Source organism: Sycon ciliatum, chromosome 11 (genome assembly GCF_964019385.1).
Source record: "Sycon ciliatum chromosome 11, ocSycCili1.1, whole genome shotgun sequence".
In the NCBI taxonomy this organism is placed as follows: Eukaryota; Metazoa; Porifera; class Calcarea; order Leucosolenida; family Sycettidae; genus Sycon; species Sycon ciliatum.
This window is the reverse complement of record NC_088653.1, coordinates 18,094,625-18,121,788: the sequence shown is the minus strand read 5'-3', so window position 1 is coordinate 18,121,788 and position 27,164 is coordinate 18,094,625. Positions and strand designations below refer to the sequence as shown.

At 48.0% G+C, this 27,164-nt stretch overlaps 1 protein-coding gene across 2 annotated transcripts; it reads left to right on the top strand.

The window, feature by feature from the left end:
- LOC135827476 (uncharacterized) lies at window positions 1–27,164 on the top strand. Of its 2 annotated transcripts, none has more exons than XM_065339968.1 (11): window positions 1–181; window positions 10,494–10,615; window positions 11,188–11,309; window positions 12,994–13,121; window positions 14,911–15,112; window positions 20,114–20,236; window positions 22,126–22,223; window positions 24,236–24,352; window positions 24,771–24,794; window positions 25,995–26,033; window positions 26,470–27,164. In XM_065339968.1, the coding sequence occupies exons 1-11, from the start codon at window positions 133–135 to the stop codon at window positions 26,568–26,570; spliced, it is 1,125 nt and encodes a 374-aa protein (XP_065196040.1). In that variant the 5' UTR covers window positions 1–132; the 3' UTR covers window positions 26,571–27,164. The 2 variants fall into 2 exon arrangements, with proteins under 2 accessions (XP_065196040.1, XP_065196039.1); XM_065339967.1 differs by having other exon boundaries at window positions 2–181; window positions 26,464–27,164.

Sequence of the window (27,164 nt, the reverse complement as noted above, 5' to 3'; positions counted from 1 at the left end):
GCATAGTCAGTGCAGTGGACTAGTGGTGTGCCGTGTGGTGGGGACGCAGTTTGTTTGACGTTGGCTAGATTTCCTCTTAGTCTCGTCCGTCTACTACTAGAAGAGTACTCCGGGAGTCCGTTGCAAGCCGGGATGAAGACCGCCATTGTCCTGTGCCTCTGCGTGGCATTGGCAGCGCAAGGTAAGAGCAAAAAGGACGCTTCGTGCAAGCGCCTTGCAAAGATGATTGTAATAATTTCTGTTGGTAGGGCTTTGCGGGTCGGCCTTCATCCACTCTCTCGGCGTGTGATCTTCGCCGCGCTTTGGGGCTAGTTCAATATGAATAGCGGTAGTGCTCGAGATGCGCCCAGTGGGGATCCGATCCGGACCATCTGCGCACTGTTCCCTTTCCCCGCAACACGAGTGTGTACGGCAAGCGAACGAGTTCACATTCCATTCGCTCCGCCAATCGTCTTGCATCCTACCGGTGCGGGAGGCGAACGAGAGCAGCTGTAAAAGGCACTGTCCACGTTCTTTTCTCGGTTGTGGCAAATCAGGACAGTAGGTGCGGAAGCAAACCAGTTGAAAGACGTGGTCCAGATGCCAAGCATCCGCATAATGACCCTGGTTGTAATCGCGCATTTCCTGTAGTGTAGGCTTTACGATATGATCGCAAGCAGCCGAAGTATAATAACGAGTTGTCGAATGGCGACCGAAACGATCAGCGATCACAAGCGAACGAGTGTTGTGATCCAGATGAAGATGATCTTAGTGAGTGCTTTGCGGTTCGCACAAAGCGAGAACAATTATTATTTGCTGGACCCATGTGTTTGTAAATGTGTGGCAGTCGTCGTTGGAGCGTCTTTTTTGTACTTCGTTATTTTGGTAATGCAGTGTCTGCTCCAGCGCCGGGTGAGCCGGGTAATCCACCCGGTTGGGCGGCGCTTGAACCCGGTTGAAAATATAGTACCGGGTCACCTGTGACCCGGTTGGTACTTTACACTTTCGAACTTTGAAAGGACTGACTGCATGGCTTGTATGTGTCAGACTCCAGTACTTTCTTCTTCTTTCGTAATTTTCTAATTCCCGTCCTCTCTTTTCTAAATGCGGCTTATCCATTCGCCTTTATATCATTGGGCCTAGTTCCCGTTTATTGTCCGAATTAAAATAAACCAACCAACCAGTTAAAGCATGTGACTCGGCTGGTGAGACAGCGCCAGGTACATGTGTACCCGGCTCCGACCCGGTTGAAATGGTTGCGCCAGGTACACGTGTACCTGGCTGTCCTACAATCCTAGAGCAGGCATTGGTAATGTACGTGTACTGTACATTTTGTTGGTTGACAGCATATTACAAGGTGGAGGGCACACACCGTGTTCGGAAACAGCGCCCCTGAGTACAACCAGCCACGGTTGGCAGAGCCCTGCCTTGTCACATGCTTTCAACCGCCAACATGTTTTCAGCAAAACAAGTTACGCTATAATGTCCACTAACGCCACCAGTTACTAAACAATCAGCTCATGCGATGACATTGCACGTGGCAACATTGATAACATTGCACATTTTTTTAATAAATTAATCCTTGGCTCTCCATCCGAGTACATTCTTATCGACGAGTCTGCGGAATTCCGGAAACGCTCATGGGCGCTAGGTGCATGTACAGCGTAGCCGCATATTGGTGCTACAGTCAGACCTCGCTTATCCGGTCCTCTTTTATCCGGATCCCTCGCCATCCGGAAGAAAATAGGTTTGTTACGGATTTACAGCATATATCATGCATACATACAGTATGTGTGTTCGATTGTCCGGTTCCCTCGCCTATCCGGATATTTTTTGTGGAAAACGGACGTGTGTGGTTAAGCGAGGTCTGACTCAAACTGACTGTACCTGTATGCACATGCAAATGTATACTGAGTGAGTTGCTTGTGCATCGCTGGCATACGCTGTGCCGCACATTTTTGCCACTGCATCTCAACCATGCAATGATGGACTCTCATAGCAGGGGACTGTCCCCGCGTGTTTTCTGCTGTGGCAAGTGACACCGGACAGGCACAGTGGGCTGGCCTAAGACCATGATTGAGCAACGAGATTCCAGTCCTGCTTGGAAGCGGAAAGATCTGTTTCACCTGTGCTACATATACATCGCATGACCCACAGTGAATTGGGAGCTCTTGGTCTGGCACGAGGAAACATGGATGTGGCAAAGAGGATATTGGCCGTTGGCCTATGGTTGGTGGATCTGATCTACTACAAGCACCCTTCCCCATGGTGTAGGAGCCGCATCTGTCGCCTGATCGTGGGTGGTGGCGCTCCACGGAAGCGAAAAAAGTGGTTCTTGACCCGTGGTTTTGCGGTTTTGAAGTGAAATCGAGAGGGATGTACATGTACGCTTGAAACCACAAAGCTACGCATGTGTGGTCGCTCTGATATCACTCACTCTCTCCAGCACCAAGTCCACGAGGCCATCAAAGCTTATCCACAGCAGTAGTCTGAAAGCAAACAATCAACATCAGACTGGATTTTGCTTGCCACATCTGTACCACTGATGAACCTTGGCCCAGTGGAGCAAGGGCGTGGCCGGTCCCCCTTCAAGGGGGCTGCACGGCTGCAAATGTGTAGGATGGCTGCATGGTGCATGTCATTCATAGTCATTATGTCACCGTTATTTTATGCGCATGCTGAACCAACATGTAGGTAAATTTTTAGGGGGGTGCACGTGCCTCATGCGGGCTATGCGTGTGCTTGCAGTAGCCGTCACAATAGAGTAAACTACCCTGCTAACCTGGTCATCCCCCAGCCATCCGACACCTGTCTTACCCGCCAGGACTCACCAAGCCGGGCGTTTCAACGGAAAATGGCCTCAAAATCCCGTCTGCATCTTTCACTCAAAGTAATGAATATTTTATATGTTGGGGGCTCCCCGCGTGCTAGTTTGTACGTGAAGTGTGTGGGTTACAGTGAGGCCGGGCTACGTCCCAACCGCCTGTGTAGATTCACAGGGAGCACGAATCAGAAAAAAAGTTTGTTGAACGGTCGTTGCTCGGATGACGCCTACACCGTAACTTAGTGGTAGAGCATCACTGGCCATAAGCGAGGGTCTCTGGTTCGAGTCCTGGTGGTGGCAGTCTATCTTTTCTTCAGACGTTTCCCGCTTACATCTTTCCCTGCTGAAACTGATGAAAATCATTGATAGGCGTAAAAGAAGTGTTTACTTGTATACACTAAGGAGGCGTTCGTTTTTGATCTACAGGTTACGTAGAAACTACTTCGTTCGGTAAATGCGTTCCTCTTTTTCTACTCCAAAGAGTAGATTCTAACTTTCTCTACCGGCTCGACCAGGTTCAAGCTGGTAGAAGTCGGTAGAGCTTGGTAGAGGCACGGGGGATTTCCAGACATATCAAGGAGTTGTACACAACTTCATACAGAAGAGAAACATTCCACGTACATATCGTGCAAAACTACTAAATCCGGTAGGACAGCGTTCGCGCGCTTACCTCTACCTTCTACCTATATCGCTAGAGTGACTCTACTCTACTACCAGGTAGCTAACGACGAACACAGCCTAGGTTCATGTGTAGAGGTTCCGAGTTGTGGGCAGTGCCCAGTAACAGGCAGCGCCCTGTGCCAACCTGCCCGGATACGTGGGCTTAGACATATACTCCACAAGTGGTATGTGTAGTATGGTGTGACAACAGTCAACTTTGCGTATAACGACACTCGGCGGGGCATCAGAAAAGTGTCGTTATTCGCGAAGTGTCGTTATACCCGAAGTCTCATTATAGTGTATTCAGGTAGAATGGACTGTGTGCTCTGGGCATGGAAACTCTGTCGTCGAATTTTCGGTATATCCACTGTCGTTATTAGCAAAGTTGACTGTAGATGCATGACGCCGATGCATACGTGTGCGCTGACATCATTCCTCTCATCGTGATCCACTTACATGTTCTAGCAATCCATTCCTCCTTCCCCCTCTAGGCTGTACGTTCATGTCAGTATACAGTCAACTTCGCTAATAACGACATAATTTTCATGCCCAGAGCCAAGTCCCATCCAACTGCGACACATAATTATAATGAGACTTCCGGTATAACGACACTTTGCGAATAAGGACACTTTTCTGATGCCCCGCCGAGTGTCGTTATAAGCAAAGTGGACTGTAGTAGATTGCATGTGTTCTAGGTTCGTTGTCTTATCGTAGCTCAACAGTTAGAACTATTTAAAGGTCTTGGCTCTCTGGTTGGTCTGGTTAGACTAAAGTATACGAAACACTACATGCTGGCACTGGGGTGGGATCCTCCACTGCACTTCAGTTGCTAGGCAATGCAAACACGTGCCCAGCGGAGCTGGACTGGCGGCCAGTCAGGGGGGTCAGGGCGGCATGTCCGGACAACGCAGTTTGACCACTACAGTAAGATCGGGCGCCGAAGAACGCAGGGGCTCGAGCGCAGCCTAGGAAAGTTCTTAAATTTTTGATTCTAGCCAGACCGTTCTTATTCACACGCGCGCGGCGAGTCGAGTGACGTCATGACGTTTGTCATGTATATGTACATGTACATGTAGTGCAATGTACATAGTACAATCATGTACTTCTTAACTAGTGGGTGTCGTAAATGGGAATGACTGTACATATGTACCTGTACATGTACATGTAGCAGTTACTGTTTACACGAGTACATGACATGTACTCACCTCCAATACATGTACAATGTATACAATTTTAAAAGTGTTCTTAAATCTGATAATTCTAGCCTGGACTGTTCTTAAATTTTGCCGGTTTTCCAGCCTGGGTGTTCTTCGGCGAGGTGTTCTTCGGCGCCCGATCTTACTGTAGCGTATGTTTACGCATGCTTAGGAGGTCCTGTGTCCCCAGCCCGGCACCACATAATATACACAAAGTGGGACCGACTATGCCTATGCCATATATGGTATGTCCGGACCAATCAAGAGCCTCTTCTCCCGGTCCTAAACCACAATGTCAGAGGACGTATCAAAATGGCCTCTGGCGATGCATGCAGAGCAGAACATGGTTCTGCATGCGATTTGAAGAGACACGACACGAGCACAACGGACAAGTAATTACCTCAAGCCAGTGTCTGCTCTAGGATTTCAAACCAACCAACCGGGTACAGGTCACGTGTACCTGGCACAACTCTAGCAACCGGGTCAGTCCCGGGTACATTCAAGCGCCGGCATCGTACATCAGGGAGTCTTGGGACAGGAGGGAGACCAAAAAGTAGGGATTCACTGGCAAGAAAAAACCGCTTCGTAGCTTCAGCCTTGCAAGCTGTAGAATGGTGGTGCAATCCGGCCCAGCACAAGTTGCTATGGCTTCCAGGCGGAAATTCTATTCCTATTAGTATTACACTTTTACAGCTTGCTCTTTGGAGAAATAGACTTCAGTCTCAGAAACATAATTATAATGTTTTGTGATTTTCACGATTTTGGATGTGGCAGTGATTTCCATGATTTTACTTCTTTTGGGTACAGTGCTGGCAACTGGAATCCGACCCCCTGCCCTGGGCGGCGCGTTCACTTTCTAGCGGCCTCTATTTCTGGTCTTTGCGATGTCAGCCCACCGCTCAGGGGGTCGGATTTCAGGTGCCAGCACTGTAGTTGAAACGCCCTGTAGATACAGTCATGTAGATCTACAACGGAGCTAGCTGCGCGTATACGCGTATGCGACAACCAGTTACCTGCGATGCAGCAAACACTCTCGATCGATCGCACCCTGTAAGAAGACCGTAAAAGGTCTGTTGGGAATGCCCAAGTAAAATAATAAAATACAATACAATACAATACATGTACAATACAAAAAATCGCATCATACATGGGGGGGGGGGGGTTATTGGATCACAGTCATCATGTCCTTTGATCGACTCTCTCGTCGTGCGCGTCGCAGATGTAGAAGTGATATTTCTGCGTGGCGCCGGCGATAGGGTGAAGAGTATTTTTTTTAGAAAATTGCTTTGTAAAAAGTAAGTAATTAAGGTGGCTCACACCCTCTGCGCGCGCATCGTTTGAAAAGTGTAGATTTTCAGTAAATTTTTCGGTAGCGATGATTTTTGTGCGATCAATCGTTGTAGGAATTTGGAATTGGAAACGTCTTCTCGCTTTTCTGCAATTCTGGCGACCTAGCTAGAACCTGCTGCTACTGTGCTAGTGTCCCTCTTCACTCGTTCTTTCTATGAAAGGGGAAGGCAGCACTCGCAGAAGATTTTCCAAGAATGCAATGTCGACTGGTGCTCGTACTATAAGAAGGGAGAAATCAAAGTCCGCTCTTGAATCACGCCTGAGTCGAAAATTATTTCAGAATACGCTTGTGTAGATTTCCTGCCAGTGCCACTGACATCTCGCGACCTTCAAATATAACTTGCTCGATCATCTCCCGCACTGACTGGTAAATTCGTCGGGTAGCTGTGGATGGATCGATTCAGGGAGATCGAAGGTAAATACATCGAAGCACTTCAAACACGTTTCAAGACGCACTTCAAATTTTGTAATTGTGTCTTGAAAATTGTTTACAACAATTCGTACTTCAATACGCTGTTGAATTGTATCCTCTGCTTGGGAGTCTCGACTGGTTTATTGCTGTATGGCTTTCCTCAACACCGTTCACTGTACATGTATCGCGGAACGCAGATTGGATGGCATTGGAGGTGAATTTGATAATTTGTGACTGTGTCATCAACCAAGTGAGGACATCAAATATCAACAGGGACGTTCCGAAAATCACAAACGCTGCGAAATAGGTATGAAATGGTCTTACACACTGGTGGGTATTCCACATTCATTGTGTCATATCTTTAGACTGTTCGAAAGTTTGTCGTGCCGTGCAACTTTCACGGACTAATCCGATAATTGGCATGTGGCCCTATCGGCGCACACTAATGCGTATGCCGCTGAGTCTATCTATATGTGCACGCACATGTGTGTATACTTACACAATTTTATTACGGATGCAAAATTAGGCAATCTACATGTATATGTGTGTGCACTCACTCCTATGCCATAGGCTATGTAGAGTCGCACGAATGTGTGTTACCCGGGTGTGTATATGCATGCGCACTCGCGCGGGCGTTTTGTGTGCGCGCCTGGCATGGCATAACGCCGTTCAATATGACTAGTGTTGAACCGTGGTAATTTGCCCCGCCCCTTCTTTTTTCTATTGGCGTTGCATATGCAACTAATGACATAAACTCGGTTGTTGAAAACGAGTGCCATGCACCACAATGGATTGACAATAATATAATACAAGTAGCGCTGGTAATACTCATGTTGCAACCATGGCAGTTGTGATTAGCTTTCCAAGTCAAGCCTGCTGCAGAAATTATTGCACTCTGACCAGCTGGAGTGGCCCAGGACTGCAGGTTGTGGAGAACAGGAGTGATGCTTGTATATACGCTTGTATTTACATGATGGACTTCGAAGTAACGTTATGTGTATTACTTGTATGTTCTTCTGCCTGTGCACATGTACATGTGCTAGTCAGTGTGGAACCGCCATCCATATCAGATCATACAGCTCAGCTGCTATCAGTCTCAACAGCTTATATCTGGCAAATAGGGTTTTAGTGACTCAATTTTGCTTACTGTGTTCAACAGAGTGGCATTGCACACAGCTACTTTATGTAATAGTAGCATCTTGGAAATTTTATATTTTTGGTAGTTAGCTTCAGTAGAAACTTCTCCAGTGTGGCTCTTAGCTTCATTACCATGGAGACTAAGCATTCAAGTAATGCACGAAGAACAGTGGCTAGATGCGAAGTGAAAAGCCATTGGACCGTACCCAATGGACTACGCATTTAGTATAGCAGTATTGGTTGCTATGTTGGCAGCAAACACTGTAGAATATAATAATTGCATTACCAGTAGAAAGTGCCCAATGTGCATTGCTTCAGCACTGTGTTTGGACAAAGCAGTCAAAAAAATCCACATCAGTATTGGCTTCATGTTGGAGAAAGTTGTGAAAAACACTAGAGCATACATGTACACTCAATACACATGCTCAGCTACATGTATGGCATTTAGTATGTGGGCGACTTCAAAGTTCTATTTTGGTAGTTAGCTTCGGTAGAAACTGTCTAAACTTGATCCAAAGCTCTACTACTATGTTCTGAAGATGTTGCAATCAAGTAATGTAAGACACGTATCTGCCGCATTGGAGCTAGTTGTGAAAACCTTTAGACCATACACACAATGCACATGCTCAGCTATGGCATTTAGTATGTGGGCGACTTCAAAGTTCTATTTCGGTAGTTAGCTTCGGTGGAAACTGCTAAAACTTGATCCAAAGCTCTACTACTATGTTCTGAAGATGTTGCAATCAAGTAATGTAAGACACGTATCTGCCGTATTGGAGCTAGTTGTGAAAACCTTTAGACCATACACTCAATGCACATGCTCAGCTATTGCATTTAGTATGTGGGCGACTTCAAAGTTTTATTTTGGTAGTTAGCTTCGGTGGAAACTGCTAAAACTTGATCCAAAGCTCTACTACTATGTTCGGAAGATGTTGCAATCAATTATTGCAAGATACGTATCTGTCATATGGTGGAGTCAGGGGTTCTAAGGCGTTGGACAATGTCCCAGTGCAATGTGCTGATTCTTGAAAATATGGCATCACTTGACACTTCAAAGTTTTATTTCAAGAGTTACCTTCGGTAGAACCTGCTCAAACTTGCTACACAGTACCATTATTAGGTTATGATAGCATAACCATCGAATACAGGGCAAGTCCAGTGTCAAATACTTGTGGGCGGGGCTAATATGTGGGACGTGTGCGCTGAAATGGGATGATTCCGAAAAGAGAAAAAGGTCACCTTCTAGCAGAATTCTACCCACTTCTAAAGCTTATGCTGGTAATTCGCAAGTATACTACTGTCCTGATGTTGGACATCAAGAAAAATGGGGTAACTACGAGTGCTACGGCCAAAAAAGTGGTTTTCCGGTGTTTTTTGGCCTAAATTGGCAATTGTGAGTATGCTATGTTTGGCCCCTCCCCCGAGTGAAACCGGCCGGTAGAACTTGATAAAATTTTGTCTCCGTACACTAGATATCCTACGGAACAAAGTACAATCGTTTGTAGCCACGTTTCAAACAAAAAAAAATTGGACCCGAGGGGTAGGAGCCACCTTAAATGCGCATGCCGGCGCGGCCGTCGACGCTCGAGTGCATGCATGCAGCGAAGAAGTGGAATGATTATGTGGATATACGGATCCACTTCGCTGCACTCCACTCCGGACTCCATGCCTCCCAGGCTGTCCATGGCATGGATTGATCCAGTCCCATGGCATAGGGCCATAGAACCAAGAGAATATTTTTTGTAGAAGTAGCAATCGTTGCAGGAAGGGTTTCAGCAGTCAGGGAAGTCATAGGGCTCGGGTAGAATATTCGTTGGACTGGTACTCCTCCAGTCACGACGAAGAGTTCAAGTGTTGAGCCGATCGAATCAATGTCCTCCACCCAGGGATGTTGAAATGTCTGCCCTAGCGGTTGCTGCAGAACATGGTGAAGAAGTCGTCTGCAGTTAGAGTCGTGATGGCGATAGCGAAGAGAACCTGGATGGCATTGAAGTACAGGAACACTTTAGCTGTTTCTGGGACTCACACAGAGCGAAAACATGCAGCAGAGCATAGTTTGCAGCAACTAATTACTTCGCGAGAAAAGTCCTTGGCCTGATGATGAAGTGCTGCAGGCCTGCACGAATGCCAGGTAATTATTTTATCAGGCTAATGTAATGAGCGAGCAGATCGAGAGGGTTCCAGGACCCCCACTTTGAGACTTTCCTCGCTGGACAGCTGCATGGTGGGACTGTACCGTGTACGGCGTGCTGAGACCTCACTGGCCTGTTGCTCACTTGCTTGTCGGCAATAACAGACACTGCAGCATGCATACTGTGAACAGTGAGAAGGTTTGCCAGGCCTTGTGGCTAGGGCTGCAAAAAGCCTGCCACACACATACTAGTAGTAGTAGTGAGTGACCCACACCTGTAATAATTTTTGTTTCCTGACCTCCCATAAGCCCAGTAGATGCTGAACATGGGAAAAAGTCGCTTCGTGAAATTTTCACTGTAAAGCTGTGTTCACAACGCGGTACGCTTGCGGTTCATGTATGCCCAAACGCAGCAGGCTTTCACGCTAAACAGCAATTCGACTGGTATTTAGGGCGTGCGACGCCTTCGAGTACAGGTCGTTTGACCCCGCCAGTCGAAGTGACTGGCATGTACGCTGGTATGCGCCTGATACGCGCTGAAAATTCCAACATGTTGGAATTTCCATTTCGGCGCGTTTCCCTACTCATGGCGCTCCAAAACCCATCAAAGATATGCACAAACGCTTGGTTTCACGCGTACACGCACCAGTTGTGAACAGATTCTGGGCCATGTATTCACTGACGTCTGCTGGCACCTAGCATATGCTTCTTGTCTGACCTCTCGTTTGTATGCGTGTGCGCATGTGTGTGTGTGTGTGTGTGTGTGCGCGCGCGCGCGTGTGTGTGTGTATGTGCTGTTCGCAGCTGACCTCTCGCCCAATGTTCATTCGCTGGATGCGTCACCGGAATGCGCTGGCGAGGTGCGCCTCAGCTTTGAGCACGCCAAGTCCAAGCGAGGAGATACGCAGCATGCCGTCAAGCGTGATGTAAGTGCGACAGTCAACTTTGCGTATAACGACACTCGGCGGGGCATCAGAAAAGTGTCCTTATTCGCGAAGTGTCCTTATACCCGAAGTCTCATTATATGTATTACAGTTGAACGGGACTTTGCTCTGGGCATGGAAGTTCTGTCGTTGTTTGCGAATTGTCGTTATATCCGCAGTCGTTATTAGCAAAGTTGACTGTACTGCTGCTTTCGGAATGTGACCATCAGTGCGCTTTCATCACATGACCATACGGGGGCAGACATTTTGATCAGTGATGTCATCGGGTAGCAGGGTACGGAACCGCCGGAAGCAGTTCTTGATGGACCCATTGTGCAATGACGTAATCAGCATTATTGGAACCATAAACACCCTTCACAGCCACCTGGGCATGGTCGTCTGGGGGTGTTGAACAGTGCATTGCTGATCCCAGCGTGCTCGCAAGCATTACTCATACATTCCATATTTGGCAATGCGCAATGAGTCAATTGGTTGGCATAGTATTGCGTGTATATGTCTGTGTGTGTGAACACGTCCGTGCATTGTTGTGTTGTATGTGTAATATGTATGTATAGGCTTCGTCACCAGTGATTGGCGTATCGTTTAAGCCCAAGGATGCGGCCGAGGACGACCCCGAAATGCACAAGGAGTTCTCTGGATCCTCCAGCGGATCTTCGTCTCTCTCCCTTCTCATCAAGTGAGTTGCTAGGAATCGTTATGGCCAACGGAGATTTAAAAAAATAAAGTAAATGATCGTGTCCACGAAGGGAATTCACAACGGCCGCTAAGGCCCCGGTCACACATGCACTTTTTTTGGCGGTTCCGCCAAAGCGTAACTTACGCTTCCGCCGTTGCCTCGGCAACGGCGGAGGCGTAAGTTACGCTTTGGCGGAAAGTTTGGATTTCGCTACGCCAAAAAAATGCGAGCGGACCCTCCGCTTTCGCGGATCCGCTTTGGCGGAACCTGCATGGTGATGGCTTTGGAGTTTGGTGTGCTACTTCTGCACTGAGTTCTGGTGTTGTTTGGTTGCCGTTTGGTATTGAGTTTTCATATTATTCTTCTTTGCCAATGAACTGTACGTTCTGGAGATCTCGCAAGCAATACTGCATCGTTATGAGTGGATAGTTGGTGAGGGAATAACTCCGAATCCGTCTCCCAACGAGTCATTGGCCCCGATCGCGGACGATCTCCAACTCTCTCCTTCTCTCTCCAAGCAATACGTCCACAAGAGTATGCAACACTAGGACTGCAACCAGGGAGTAGTAGAGTACTCTGCCACACCCTCACTGCAGCTGCAGGCATCCACGCAGTCGCTGGGTCGATGATGGATCATGGAGGAGGCAACGACACCCTGCTATAAAACTATTTGAATTTGATATTGATGTAAACTAAACTAATATTCAAATACACCCGTGCTGGGCCGCAGTGAATGTGCCCCAAATCCACGAGTGTACTTGACATGAGACATTCAGCAGCCTGTCAGCGATCCACGATAGCTCTACTTGTACAAGCGAAGGTCGCTTCAACTCGGACAAGAACATCTAAAATTTCATAGGACGTGCTGCATTTGCATTCTCTCCGCCAAAGCGGAGCGTTGAGGAGCACAGTAGTCTACATGTATGTGTGACCGCTGCATCGTGTGGTCCGCCAAAGCGGCTGCGGTAGTTCCGCTTTCCGCCTCCGCAAAAGCGGTGCAAGCTTTTCATGTGTGACCGCGGCCTAAGATGCTGTAAGCCCTAGCGGCAGATCCAACAGTGATACATGTACTGTGAAACCTGTCTAAGGCGACTGCTCAAGGGACAGTAAAAGTGTGGTCTCTATTGCCAGGTGGTCTCCGTATCCAGGGTCATTTGACTGCTAATAGCATCCCTTGATCCTGGTTGCAGTGGTCTTCCAGGACAGGTGGTCACCTTGTCCGAGTGGTCGCCTTGACAGGTTTTATTGTAGACGAGGTCAGCTGGTGTTTTTGGTGTACGCATGGAGATGTGCAGCAGCTCCATTGTGTGGTATGAGCGGAGGATAACATGTCTGCTTATGGGTAAAGCTATGAGTCAGCACTGTGCAGTACAAATCCCCTAACCCAGTCACCGCTAATCGGGGCAGGTCTGTCCACCGGGCACATGTATACGTCCCCATCCGCGAGTTGCACACTCTCGTTTACTATCTACTCCTGGTGACGTGCATATAGCAGTTGCATGCAGCGCCTGTGTTTGAAGGTAGATGGCTTCTAGACCATAGGCCTAGATTGTTGCTTCTCGAAGGCAGGCTCCACGTATGGTATTACCTAGCGCCTCTCTCTCTCTTCCTCTTCTCTCTCTCTCTCTCTCTCTCTCTCTCTCTCTCTCTCTCTCTCTCTCTCTCTCTCTCTCTCTCTCTCCAGGGGTCTTGCTCCAGGAAAGACCTACCAGTTCCGCCTCCGCCATGGCCAGCGCTCTGACGATGCCACCGAGTGGGGAGAGTTCAGCAGCAGTGTGGAGTCTTCCAGCGGCACAGTGAATGCTGAGTCAGGTGAGAAGATTGCACGCTATCCCCAGCAGTAACGCAATGTTGGCATCAAGCAACTCAATCTGCTCCTGCAGCGCTCACCCTCTCCTATACTTGTAAAAAATCACAATGACATAAATTACTTTCCCACTGCATAACCCGCAGCCCCACCCACAGCACCTCGCCTTCTCATAAACTCATCTCTTATTGGCGATGGTGACATCGTGAGAATAAAGAATTGAAATTCAAAGTACACTCATATATCTCTTATGCGGACCTCGGAGTTACCGGCAACATGGTCTACCGGGAAGCCTGTGGATGAGTTTTAGTGGACATTTTACTACTCTTCTGCCCTTTTTTGTGTGGAAATCTTACTACTCGTCTGCCCTTTTTTGTGGAAATAGTTATGTCATATGCCAGATCTCTGGACCTTGCCCATCGAAATGTATGCGAATGACGCCGAATCAGTAAGTTGCCGACATTTCAAAGTTCAGTGTCAGCGCCCGGTGGTCCCTGACTGACCATCCCCTGAACGCCAAAAATCACACCTCGGAGGAGTACAAAAATTACAACTCTCAGATGTCCTCGATTGCTGGCCATGATGATCCCCTGAACGCCCAGATAGGAGAGATTTGAGTGTAGCATGAAGCTGACCAGATGCAAAAGGTTTGTGGTCCTGATTTCAGCATGACAGAGCATACAACACCGCAGTCGTGCTGTGGATATATCGACCTCGGCTCGAACAAGGCATTGCGCAGTTTTACTTGTCGATTCCAGCACTGTGATACTAGTAAATCCACAAAATAAATTTCCAGTTGGCGGAAAAGCGCGAGCTCCAGGGGGGAGCAAACTCAAATAATTAAATTATTTGATAGGAAAGTGTTCTTTTTGTGATCAGTTTACGGACTGCGACTGTGTGAACACATCTTGGTATATTATTTATATTTTTATTCTTATTCTTATTTTACTAGGGAATTCCCAACAGGCGTCATCGCCTTCTTACAGGGAACCCTAAGAACGTCTTGGTATATACGCTGTGTACGCTGTGTACACTGTGTAATATGTGACTGTGTTCATGCATCTTGGTATATACGCTGTGTACGCCGTGTGAACTGTGACTGTGTGAATCTTGGTATACGGTGAAACCTGTCTAAGACGACCGCTCAAGGGACCTTCAAAGCGCGGTCCCTGTTGCCAGGTGGTCTCCTTATCCAGGGTCATTTGACTGGAAATAGCATCCCTTGGTCCTGATTTCGTTGGTCTTCTAGGACAGGTGGTCGCCTTATCCGAGTGGTCGCCTTGACAGGTTTATACGCTGTGTACCCTCTGAAATCTGTGACCGCGTGAATACATCTCGGTATGCGCTGCATGGATGTGGCAAATGGGATTTAGGCCTTTGGCCTGTGGTTGGTGGATCTGATTTATCCTCCCCCACCGTTTAGGAGCCGCATCTGACGCGTGATCATGGGGTGGTGGCGTCCCACGGAAGCGGAAAGGTGGTTCTTGGCCAGGGAGTTGTACGACTCCTTGTTCTTGACCCAATGCGCTGTGTATGCTGTGACTGTGTGCATCCATCTTGGTATATACTGTAAATATACAAATTTTCGGCAGCTATTTAATTTCGGCTATATTCGGCACCGACCCAAAACGCCTAAATTAAAACGCCGATGAAATTTTTCACAGCATCTGTCGCACTATACCATGCCCTCTACCCCACGCCGAAATGTCAAAAATCGTGAAGTGCCGAAATTTTGCAGCGCCGAAATTTTGTATATTTACAGTACGCTGTGTACCCTGTGTGTACGGTGTGCAGGCCCGGCTGGTGTTGGCGAGGCGTCGCGTAACTTCTGCCAGTCTCGTCGCCGTGCCACCAAGGTGCCGTCGCGTCCCAAGTCCTCGTCGCGCGTCCACCGCTCCACGTTTGCCAGCAGCAGTCGCCGCCGTCGTACCTACACGTACATCTACTATGATTACGGCTATTATACCTACTACTACACATACTACTACTACAGCGGGTGAGAGCACTGCACTGTGATGTTGTTCTTCAATAGCTGGGCGGGGGGGGGGGGGGGGTACTACTACATGTACACCTACTACTACACATACTACTACTACAGCGGGTGAGAGCATTGCACTGTGATGTTGTTCTTCAATAGCTGGGCGGGGGGGGTGGGGACGGGGGGGGGTACTACTACATGTACACATACTACCACAGCGGGTGGGAGCATTGCATTGCATTGTGTGATGATGTTCTTCTACAGCTGGGGGGGGGGGGGGGAGGGGGTACTGGGTACCACTATACCTACTACTGCTGCTGCTGCTGCTGCTGCTGCTGCTGCTGCTGCTGCTGCTGCTGCTGCTGCTGCTGCTGCTGCTGCTGCTGCTGCTGCTGCTGCTACTACTACTACTATCGCAGCGGGTGAGAGCACTGCACTGCATTGCATTGTCCATTGCAGGGCTGCCACTTGCTCCGGTTTTTCGGAAATCGTCCGATTTTTGATCGCCTGTCGGACAAACCGACCGATTTAGTTCCCAAAGAGGGACAACTGATTATTTTATTTTGAGCGCTTTTAGTCCAGTTGGCCATTCGGCGCTTCCAGGTCGCGTTTGGCCAGTCATTGTACATGTACATGTACATGTAGCTGTAAAAATGAACGCGTGCTTGCATGTGTGTGGACAGTTAAAATGTGTTCTGGGGCCCCAACAGCAAGCCATTTTCCTGAAAAAATCACCGCGGGACCACCCCGGACCCCCGTCAGACTTTTCTCCGTCCAAGCGTGGCAACCCGGCCATTGTGTGATGATGATGTTCTTCAATAGGTGGGGGTGGGGGTGCTGTATTAAGCTCGTCACGCGAAATCACGCGTCCAGGGGCGTCGGAAGGCATTTTAGGGTGGTATGGTCAGGTCTGCATTGAGGATATATGGGAGAAGTGGTGGCCCGCCGATGCGAATGTCTTTGCTTGCTGTGTTCCTAAACACATCAGGTGATGTGGCCGCGAATCCGGCTAACTTAACTTTTTTACAGCCAGCCTTCTGAGGTATGCTCGAGGTGGGAGGGGGGGGGGGGGGGCTCTGCTGAAAAAATTGAGAGCCCAAATCAGGGCATTTTATTGATTCGCGGGTCAACTGGGGTAGTGGTACGGTCAATACCGTAGTGACCATGGCATGTCCCACATCCCTGGCATCTTCAAGTGAGCGACATCCATAAAACCTGCTCAGTGGGAGAGTACCCGTGTACTCTCCTGAGCACTTTTTTACTTCTTTTTTTCAGCTCCAGTGCAGCTGTATTTTTCATTGCAAAGCAGTTCTCGGTTGATGTGTGGGTTGTTCAAAAGAAGTGGATATTCAATCAAGAAGGCAGAGGACAGAAGCGCCTGATTGGAGTTTTGCCTGGCACAGGACGGCCACACAGATACACTTTGCAATTTCTGAACGTACGAAACCGTACACACGATGCAGAGTTCAATCGTTAGATATCAAAAATTGTTTGTGATCTACCACACCGAGTAGACCTGGTGGTGGTGGTGCCGCTGCTACTGCTGATTCTGATGAAGCAATTCGAGCATTAGGGGAGGTTGGGGACAGTTTGGGCCAAATTTCGTAATCGTAACATTTTGATGTGAATAGATTTTTGGGATCTTAGGTATCTTATTGGCTCATGTTTCACATTCTGAAAAAAATAGGGGTCCCCATGTCCGTTCGGTCAACTGCAGCCACGTTTCCACGCCTAGCTTTTACGGACATTGCTGGACGGGTGCACAGTCATGGTCTACGATACCTGTATAATCTCTTGCAGCATTGCATTGAAACTTTCAGGAACACAAACCAACTCAGTTTAGATTGTAAAGAAAGTGGGAAAATGGCACTGGCACCAAGCACGTCACCGAAAATTGCAAAAATGCAAAGCTGGTTTCTTTTTTTTTTTCGAAAAAAGGGGAAATTTATAGAAAAAAAAGGACTAAGGAACTACAAGTTACGCTATAATGTCCACTAACGCCGCCAGTTACTAAACAATCGGCTCATGCGATAACATTGCACGATACTTCACAGCTGAGAATATTTAGCCCATGCTTGTCTTGTTTACGCTCACCTTCCCTTCCTATGGTATCATTATAACTTACAGCCTTCGAAGTTGGAAGGCTGTTGGAGTGCGCATCCAAGATGTGCTAGAGCTGTTAGCCAGTTAGTTGTAGAACGTCAGTAGCGCCGGTCAGTGTCGTGCAATGTTATCGCATGAGCTGATTGTTTAGTAACTGGTGGTGTTAGTGGACATTATAGCGTAACTTGTAGTTCCTCGGTCCTTTTTCTTTTCTATAAACGTTTCCTTGGCTCTCCATCCGAGTCCATTCAAAAGGAGAAAATAAAATAATTTCTCACGTGATTGCCAACGGAATGTTTTTTTATGAACATGGGTTTATGCCGGGATGCTTTCATGGAAAGGAACGGGTCTGACAATTAAAAACAGGGGTCCCCAAATTCGTTCAGACAATAAACACTACAACTTTTACGAAAAATGTCATAATTATTTTGATACTGCATGTTCGGGCCTGCAAAGTGGCTCAGTTTGATTTGTGAAAAAAAGGAAAAATAAAGGCAATGCCTCCTGAAAGCAAGTATCGATGTAATGCGAAGAAAAATAAAATTGCCCATATTGTGATTCGGGAGAATGAAGTTGAAGACACTAATGCAGCAGTACTTACGATAGATTCAAATGGTGGTAAAACACACACCTGGCAATGTGGCGGTAAACACACGCCTGCCCACGCATGCTCTCTAGGCTACAGTGTAATTCTAGCACAGAACTCTCCTTCTCACCACCACCACCATCATTTCGCACCTGGCGCCTAGTCGATGCGTGGCTGGTGGTGTCCGACATGCTTTGGGTCGTGTGGATGGATCTCCTCAATGGAAAACGGGATTAAGAATAGGCTTTGGTGGAGAACACGACCCCCGATGTGGAACAGTCACTAGTAAAAGCCCTGATCTTGAAGGACTCATTCTGGTGGTATCCGACATGATTTGGGTCATGTGGAGGGATCTCCTCCATGGAAAATGGGAACAAGAATAGGCTTTGGTGCAGAACACGACCCCCGATGCGGAACAGTCACTAGTAAAAGCCCTGATCTTGTAGGACTCATTCTGGTGGTATCCGACATGATTTGGGCCGTGTGGATGGATCTCCTCCATGGAAAATGGGTACAAGAATAGGCTTTGGTGGAGAACACGACCCCCGATGTGGAACAGTCACGGGAAAAAGCCCTGATCTTCAAGGACTCGTTCCGGTGGTATCCGACATGCTTTGGGTCGTGTGGATGGATCTCCTCCATGGAAAATGGGAACAAGAATAGGCTTTGGTGCAGAACACGACCCCCGATGTGGAACAGTCACTAGTAAAAGCCCTGATCTTGTAGGACTCATTCTGGTGGTATCCGACATGATTTGGGCCGTGTGGATGGATCTCCTCCATGGAAAATGGGTACAAGAATAGGCTTTGGTGGAGAACACGACCCCCGATGTGGAACAGTCACGGGAAAAAGCCCTGATCTTCAAGGACTCGTTCCGGTGGTATCCGACATGCTTTGGGTCGTGTGGATGGATCTCCTCCATGGAAAATGGGATTAAGAATATGCTTTGGTGCAGAACACGACCCCCGATGTGGAACAGTCACCAGTAAAAGCCCTGATCTTGAAGGACTCATTCTGGTGGTATCCGACATGATCTGGGTCGTGTGGATGGATCTCCTCCATGGAAAACGGGAACAAGAATAGGGTTTGGTGCAGAACACGACCCCCGATGTGGAACAGTCACTAGTAAAAGCCCTGATCTTGAAGGACTCATTCTGGACGGTCACAGTCAAGTCAACATTGTTGATGGAATCATTAATAGCTAAGGATAGCTTTTGCTTGGATCTGTCGTCGAGCCACACAACTGTTTCCGGATCAATGTCGAATGGATTCTTAACTGGCCTACTCTTCGCAACGATAAACTTGGCCATGTTCAGTGCTGGCTCGTTCCCCAGCTCTTGCCGACTTTGGAGGGTGCTGTCCTTCTCAAATATTCCAGGGACAATGTGCTTACAGCGTGGGGTCTTTTTAGATAGCTGTGGACATTCCTCTGGTGAGAATCTAGTGTACTCTTGAAGTGTCCAGTGTACTCCTGAAAACAACCAAGACACCTCCGTCCATGTCGGTGCATGAGTCCTGCGCACGGTCTGCGTCCATTCTCCGCAGAGGGTGGCAGTGAATCCTCTCCAGATCTCAGGAGGGTATTTGTCCCGTCCGCTTCGGCGCCGGTAGCGTCATGGACAGCCGCATAGGGTTGGGCGATGAGCTTGGAGAGCCCTTGGAGAGCCGCATACGCCGCACGATTAACATGTTAGCTCAGCCCAGTCGGTAGAGATGGAGATGACAATAATGAGAAGGTTCTAATACGCAAAAGTCAAAGATCTGGTCACTAGCTTGAATCCAATTGTCGAGTCACAAAAGCACAAGCCCGCTGGTAACATTTGCAGACTGGACCTAACGTTAGCTCACAAGCAGAGGTGACCATTGGGTGCATGTGTTTGTTTCGTTGGATCACAGAGTTCGATCCCCTTGCTCAAGCTGTTTCACTCTTGTATCACGGAGTAGTTCGATCCCGTTGCGTGGGCTATTTCACTCTTGGATCAGGGAGTAGTTCGATCCCCTTCCTCGAGCTATTTCGCTCTTGCTTGTGCAGAGCTTAGAAGTCACGGCAGTGAAGTAAACCAGGTCGTCCCGGAACAGCGACAAAACTCGGAGAGAACTTGGGATAACATGTTGTTGCTGAGATGATTGAGAGAACGTTAGATGCAACTGGCAACTGGGTTGTTGCGAGCGCATTGCTGCCCAGAACGAGGCACTGCACTGGACAACTGACAAATTCACACACACACACACACACACACACACACACACACACACACACACACACACACACGCAAGTAATATTGCTAATACTTTTTGACATGGCTCTTATGTGTGCTGTGTTTCAACAGCACAAGCCTCGGAGGTGCGATTGCCGGAGGCGTCATTGGATTCATCTTCATCGTCTCTGCTATTGTCGTCTGCTGCAAATTCTACTTGTACGGCGGTTGTGGTCGTCAACCCTACCGTACAACGTGAGTGGAGACATGCTTGGACAGTGTTGTGTAGAACCATGTATTGTTTTCCTGTATGTTGACGTTCCCCCAACTGTCTCTTGTACGGCGGTTGTGGTCGTCAACCCTACCGTACAACGTGAGTGGAGACATGCTTGGACAGTGTTGTGTAGAACCATGTATTGTTTTCCTGTATGTTGACGTTCCCCCAACTGTCTCTTGTACGGCGGTTGTGGTCGTCAACCCTACCGTACAACGTGAGTGGAGACATGCTTGGACAGTGTTGTGTAGAACCATGTATTGTTTTCCTGTATGTTGACGTTCCCCCAACTGTCTCTTGTACGGCGGTTGTGGTCGTCAACCCTACCGTACAACGCGAGTGGAGACATGCTTGGACAGTGTTGTGTAGAACCATGTATTGTTTTCCTGTATGTTGACGTTCCCCCAACTGTCTCTTGTACGGCGGTTGTGGTCGTCAACCCTACCGCACAACGTGAGTGGAGACATGCTTGGACAGTGTTGTGTAGAACCATGTATTGTTTTCCTGTATGTTGACGTTCCCCCAACTGTCTCTTGTACGGCGGCTGTGGTCGTCAACCCTACCGTACAACGTGAGTGGAGACATGCTTGGACAGTGTTGTGTAGAACCATGTATTGTTTTCCTGTATGTTGACGTTCCCCAAACTGTCTCATGGGCATGTGCGGTTTGAGTATGCGTGATGCTGACAGTCTCCAGTCTTGTCTTTTCAGTCTTCTTGTTCGTCCCGTGGGAGTTGTTATCCCTGTTTTCCCGTCATGTCCTAGTGCTAAGAATATGCCAAGGACAACGGCTGTACTGTAGGTCTGCAAATTTCCGGCCTGTTCAAATTTCGGTCTCCCAGGGCTAAAACCCATTTCGGCCGCATCAAGTGTTCAGCCTGTACTGCTGTCGCCTGTATACACTGTCACACTGAACCTTGCGGAAACATTTTCGGCTGCAACAAATTTTCGGCCAAGCATGACCAGGCCGAAAATAGCCGGAAATAAAAATGCGCCGAAAATCTGTTGACCGTACAGTAAACGGAAGAAATGCGCGCCCTTTGTGTCCTGAGTCGCGGCGAACGGAATGGCTGTGTTTCCCTAGCAACAGTACACTGAAGTACAACCTATCATGGCGACCACTTGGATCAGGCGACCGCCACTTCATACACATCTTAAACATTTTCATCATAATTGTGAGAGCCGTGGGCCAATAGCCCCGGTGAGAAGGCGGTCTTGCCTGTTCATATGGTGAAGTAAAATAAAGAAACAACAACAACAACACCTGTTCCAGGAGATCACCACAATCAGGACCAAGGGATGCTATTTCCAGTCAAATGACCCTGGATACGGAGACCATCTGGCAGCAGAGACCACATTTTGAAGATTTCTTGAGAGCGATCGTCTTAGACAAGTTTCACTGTAGTTGCTGGTGGGTAATATTATCTTTATCAGGATTTATCAGGATGACCTTTGCAAAGGCGTGTTGACCATGAAGAGGTTCATTGCGCTGAAGGATGTGCACGCACATGCATGATTTGCCTTGTGTGTGTGTGTGTATGTGTGTGGGTGGGTGCGTGCGTGCGTGTCCCTTTTTTCCTTTTTCTGCACCTTGTCCTCACTCACTTACTGAGGTGTGGTGAGCCCATAAGTGGGATCATTTTCAAGTCCACCCAGAGTTTTGGAGATTTCAGGGTGTGTCAGCCGTTGGGCGGTTCAATAGCCAATTGAGTCACCTTCCCAAGATTCCTTTTGAGTCTCTCTCCACTCTCCCGGTGAGACCCACGTGACCAGTTTTGGCGATGAGCAGCAAGTACAAGCGTGTGTGTGTGTGTGTGTGTGTGTGTGTGTGTGTGTGTGTGTGCCTGCCTTGCTGTTCTTGCTGTGTACAGCTACGGAGGTCGTGTGATGACCAGCACCATCGTCACCACCCCGCAGGTGGGTGCCGCTGGGACAGTGTATGCAGGACAGCCGCAGCAAGTCGCAATGAGTAAGTTATTTAAAAAAATTGTAAATAGAAAAGGACCTATGAGTTACTCGTTATGACTAACAGTCCACCAAGGTTGCGAGATAATAATATGCAGTCAGATAGTGTTACTACGTTGTCGCACTATCTGACTGTATATTATCTCGTTACCTTGGTTACCTCGGTGGACTGTTAGTCATCACTAGTAACTTATAGATCCTTTTCTCTTTCCATATCATTTCATAATAATAATAATAATATTATTATTTTTTCCTCCACGTCAACGAAATTGTCGCAGTTTGACTAGTGGCTTGTCACTTGTTACTGACAACTCCATATAAGCTAAACCATACAAAAATTATTACACAGGATGATAGTCTGATGTCTAGAGTAACGTTCCAGGACAGTTGGACTGAGAGTTTCACACGGAGACGAAGGCCTCGTCGTCGCTGATGTCAAAAGACGAAAAAATATCGTGCCGCAAATTTTCCAGGAAGGCTGTAAGTTGGTCGCGCCTCATCTCAACCGCTTTGACTTTCTCCACAGGACAAGAGCTGCTATGCTTGTCGTCTCCTAGCTCTGGATGATTTCTACTTCACCACCAACGCAGTAAGAATACACGATCGTTGCGAGGTCGGTTGATTACCGTCGGCGGAATCACCTCAATCTTGAAATGAACTTTTTTTAGCCGTGGGATGCTCATTCATTTTAGCTGTGTGGTCAAACACGAGTATGTTTCGCGTGGTCAGGACGCGACTCTAACCCAGCTCCCCCTTCGTGTTGCCGCTTCACGGCTTGCTAATGGTCCCTTACGTATTTCTGGATTCCCCAGAGGCTGGAAGGCCTGTCCAGGGATTTCCGTATCAGCATTAAAAATACAAAAACAACAACAACAACAACACCACCACCACCAACAACAACAACAACAACAACAACAACAACAACAACTCACGCTTTAAAGTTAAACATATACTCTTCGCGCATTCTCTGCGCTACAATTATGCCCCACCACATATACTCTCGCTGCATACTGCTAGCAACGTGCAACCTTCGTATAATTTACGTCGCTCTCGTACTTGGCACTTGCCAACTCCGCGGACTGACCGCTGTCTCCATTCTCCCCTGTACAAGGCCCTTCATTACTTTAATTGCCTGCCCACCCAGCTTCGCGAAATCCCTTCTCGTACTCCCTTCAAATCCGAGATATCCCTGCTGTTGCACAACTCTGTATGCTCGTGTAGCGACCACCCCTGCCCGTACACTTAAGTACGCAACTCTGTATGCTCGTGTGGCGACCACCCCTGCCCGTACACTTAAGTAGTCATTAGCCCCTAGGCCCTGCCCACCCAATTCTTCCTCACTCTTTCTCCTTTCTTACACTATTATCTCTTATTGGCCACTGGCTATCGTGAGAATAAAGATTTGAAACAACAACAACAACAACAACAACAACAACAACAACAACAACAACAACAACAACAACAACAACATCTCTTATTGCATTCTTTATCCACTGACGATGTTCAGAACAACGAAACATCTGGAGAAGTATCGTAAATATTTCTATCGTTATTAAATTTTATTAAATATACCACTCTTTGGTCTAGAAAGAATACTTTTTTGATATCTCTTATTGGCCACTGGCTATCGTGAGAATACAGATTTGAAATATGATTATTGTGTTATGTTGTATGATGTGTATTGCGTGATGTGGACTGTGTGGTGTGTGTGCACGCGTGTGTGTGTGTGTGTGTGTGTGTGTGTGTGTGTGTGTGTGCGTGCGTGCGTGCGTGTGTGTGTGTGTGTGTGTGTGTGTGCGTGTGATGTGTTTGTGTGTTTGTGTGTTTGATGTGTATGTGTGTGTGTGTGTGTGTGTGTGTGTGTGTGTGTGTGTGTGTGTGCGTGTGTGTGCGTGTGTGTGTGTGTGTATGTGTGTTTGATGTGTGTGTGTGTGTGATGTGTTTGTGTGTTTGATGTGTGTTTGATGTGTGTGTGTGTGTGTGTGTGTGTATTGTGTGATGTGTGATGTTGTGCAGCCGCGCAGCCAGTGCCAGGCGCCTATACAGCGCAGCCCGTCGTTGGCCAGCCCGGCGCTCCACAGGCCACCATGGAGAGCAAGCCGGCCTATCCCCACGCACCGGCCGCCGCCACAGGTAATACTGCGGGCTAGCCACACGTTTACATTGCACATCTGTGTGTAAACAAGACTAGTTGTGCATGTCTGCATGCATTTTGGGTGTACGTGCATGAGTGGTTGTGTCTGTGTATGGGGGGGGGGGGGGGGGGGGTAAGCAACCTATTGCCGATGCATCTACTCGTGGTCAGTGTGGCTGTCTTTTGCAATTGCATTCAAAATCTGTGCTTTTTGTGCGTGTGTGTGTGTGTATGTATGTGTGTGTTTTGTGCGCCCGTGTGTGTGTGTGTGCGCGCCCGCGCGCGTGTGTGTGTGTGCGCGCCCGCGCGCGTGTGTGTGTGTGTGTGTGTGTGTGTGTGTGTGCATGCATGCCTTCAATTGTGTGTATGTGTGTGTGTGCGTACATATTCCCTGTCTCTTTTCGCAATGCTGCACAGTGTATCCCAACGCACCAGTGGCAGGTGAGGGTCATTGTTCTTACTCCTTGTGATTTTCTGCTCCGACATGATTCCCATAATAGCTGTGATTTGAGCACCAGCGATTACTGTAAAACGGGTAACGTTTGCGACAATACATGTTTGCGTTTTACAAATTTGGACTGGTTTGCGCTGTTTAATGTTTGCGATTGAATACATACATATTGAATACATACTTCTTTGAACTTTGCATGGCGCGAGTTTGCGTTGTTCAAAGTTTGCGATTCGGGGCCTCTCGCAAAATTCGTAAACATTTTTACGTCGCAATAGTTACCCGTTCTACAATTACTGGTATTTCAAACTCGGATGTTGTGCCAATAGTGAAAGACTGTATCGTAGACAGCTGCAGTGGTGGAGAGTTACTCTTAACTTGTATCCATATGTCCTTTTCCTTTCTACTCAGTGAGTATTTCATTGCGCAATACTGCGATAGTAATTCGCTACGTTACGGCCGCAATGCATGGGAGTTCGGAGTTGAGACTTGAGACCTTATCAGGTAGCAAGGGAAAGTTGAAACTGCCACAGGGACACTCTTAGCTTGAAATCCTAGTGCATTTCGAGTCACTGAAAACCTGCCGCGCAGCGCGCTGTTCAACAGCAAAATGGAACCCTTTCTTGTCATGTTCACACATTAAACTGAACCTTTGTTTAGGTCGGCTTCCAAACAGTACCACTGCTGGGGATTGGTGACGGCCAGCATTTCATGAACTCAAAATAAGAATGTTGCATTTTTCAGGTCACGAGAAAGTTTGATGACTCAGAAGTAGTGACAAACTCGGCCATTTGAAAATCTGAGGTGGACGGTTCAGATTATTTTCACGAGAAAGTTTGTGAAAGCAACTGTCTCATGAATCATAGGAACACTACCGCCCTCTTGGATCAAGGAGCAGATGCAGCTCCTAAAGTGATGGGAGGTGAGTAGATCAGACCCACCACAAAGAGGACAAGACCGAAAATGTACTTCGGTGCGCATGTGTTAGTCTCGAATCGGGCGCCGAGTTCCCAATTACATGCGGGTCGCGGGCCGGTTGGGACTTTCCTCCGCTGCCAAACTGGACTCGAAACTGGAATACATCGTCTCACTCATATGGTCCTGAGACTACCCCCCCCCCCCCCCCTACAGGTCACCATGCCTGGAATGCATGTCTGACATTTTGTTGTTTGCTTTGCTATGTTGTCCTGTAGCGGCAAACCCTGCTTATCCACACGCTCCACAAGCGCAAGGTAAGAGCACATTGGGTGATTATGAATGGGCTGTTTCCCATCGTGATAAATCGACATTCCTTGAATAGGACTGTAGCAACTTACAATCAACTTTGCGTATAACGACACTCGACGGGGCATCAGAATAGTGTCCTTATTCGCGTCTAGGAAACCACAGTACTTCGAATCCTTTCCTGTAAGGAAATCTGCCGGTGGCGGCGGCGGCGGTGGTGCTGCTTCTGCTGCTATTGCTGTTGTTAGTGTAGTTGGTAGTGATGGTGGTGGGGGTGGTGGTGGTGCTGCTGCTGCTGTTGTTGTGGGCAGTGGTGGTGGTGGTGGTGGTCGTGGCCGTGGTGTTGCTGCTGGTGGCGGTGCAGATCCTCCACGTTTGTGTGAAATATCTCATCTGAACTCATCAAATTTATCATGTATGTCAACTCTGTATGTGCAGGTGGAGCTCAACCGTGGGGTGGTGTGGCCGCACCACCGCAAGCCGCAGCACCGTACCCTACCAACGTCAACGCTCCACCGCCGTACAGCTCGGCTGCGCAGATGTAGGCACTACGCTCAGCGGCCTGCAGCTGAGCCAGCGAGTCGTAATATACCGGCATTTTACGACTCCCGGCTGCAAACACCTCCACACAGCACTGAGCACGTCTGTGCCAGGTCACAGTCATGCATTCGCATGTGTGGGTGCTCACTTTTCCTTATTTCCTTTTAGAGTATTTAGTTTCTTTTTAGGCGGCGGCGTTCTCTGATCGTGTCAAGGACACTTTTTTGGGACTTTCGTTTACTACATGTCTCTCGTTGTCACCGTTGTCTTCTGCGTTGGAGATCCTGTCACTTCTGGCCAATGATCCTACCATAGTATGCCTGTCTTAGAAGTATACCTAGATAGAATTGCTTTCTATTGTTGTTTCCAACCCCGATATCCCTTTATGCGTCCGCAGCGAAATACATGCACAAAATCGATATCCCTCTATGCGTGTGCAGCGAATTACATGCACAAACTAGCTATTCGGTTTTTGAAATTGTGTTTTTCTTTCTTTTTTCTTTTGGTACATGTAGTACTCTATGTAGTGATTGCCTGTTCTTTTCGCTTGCTCTCATTACCGGTGGAAGTGAAGTGTTGTTATATTTGGCAAGGCTGCA

What these genes read in the sequence shown, in the direction of transcription:
- LOC135827476 (XM_065339967.1), top strand. Translation starts at nt 133, where the DNA reads ATGAAGACCGCCATTGTCCTGTGCCTCTGCGTGGCATTGGCAGCGCAA. An exon ending in CACAGTGAATGCTGAGTCAG is followed by an intron (nt 13,122 to 14,910) that starts GTGAGAAGATTG and finishes TACGGTGTGCAG; the next exon opens with GCCCGGCTGGTGTTGGCGAG. An exon ending in TCCCAACGCACCAGTGGCAG is followed by an intron (nt 24,795 to 25,994) that starts GTGAGGGTCATT and finishes GTTGTCCTGTAG; the next exon opens with CGGCAAACCCTGCTTATCCA.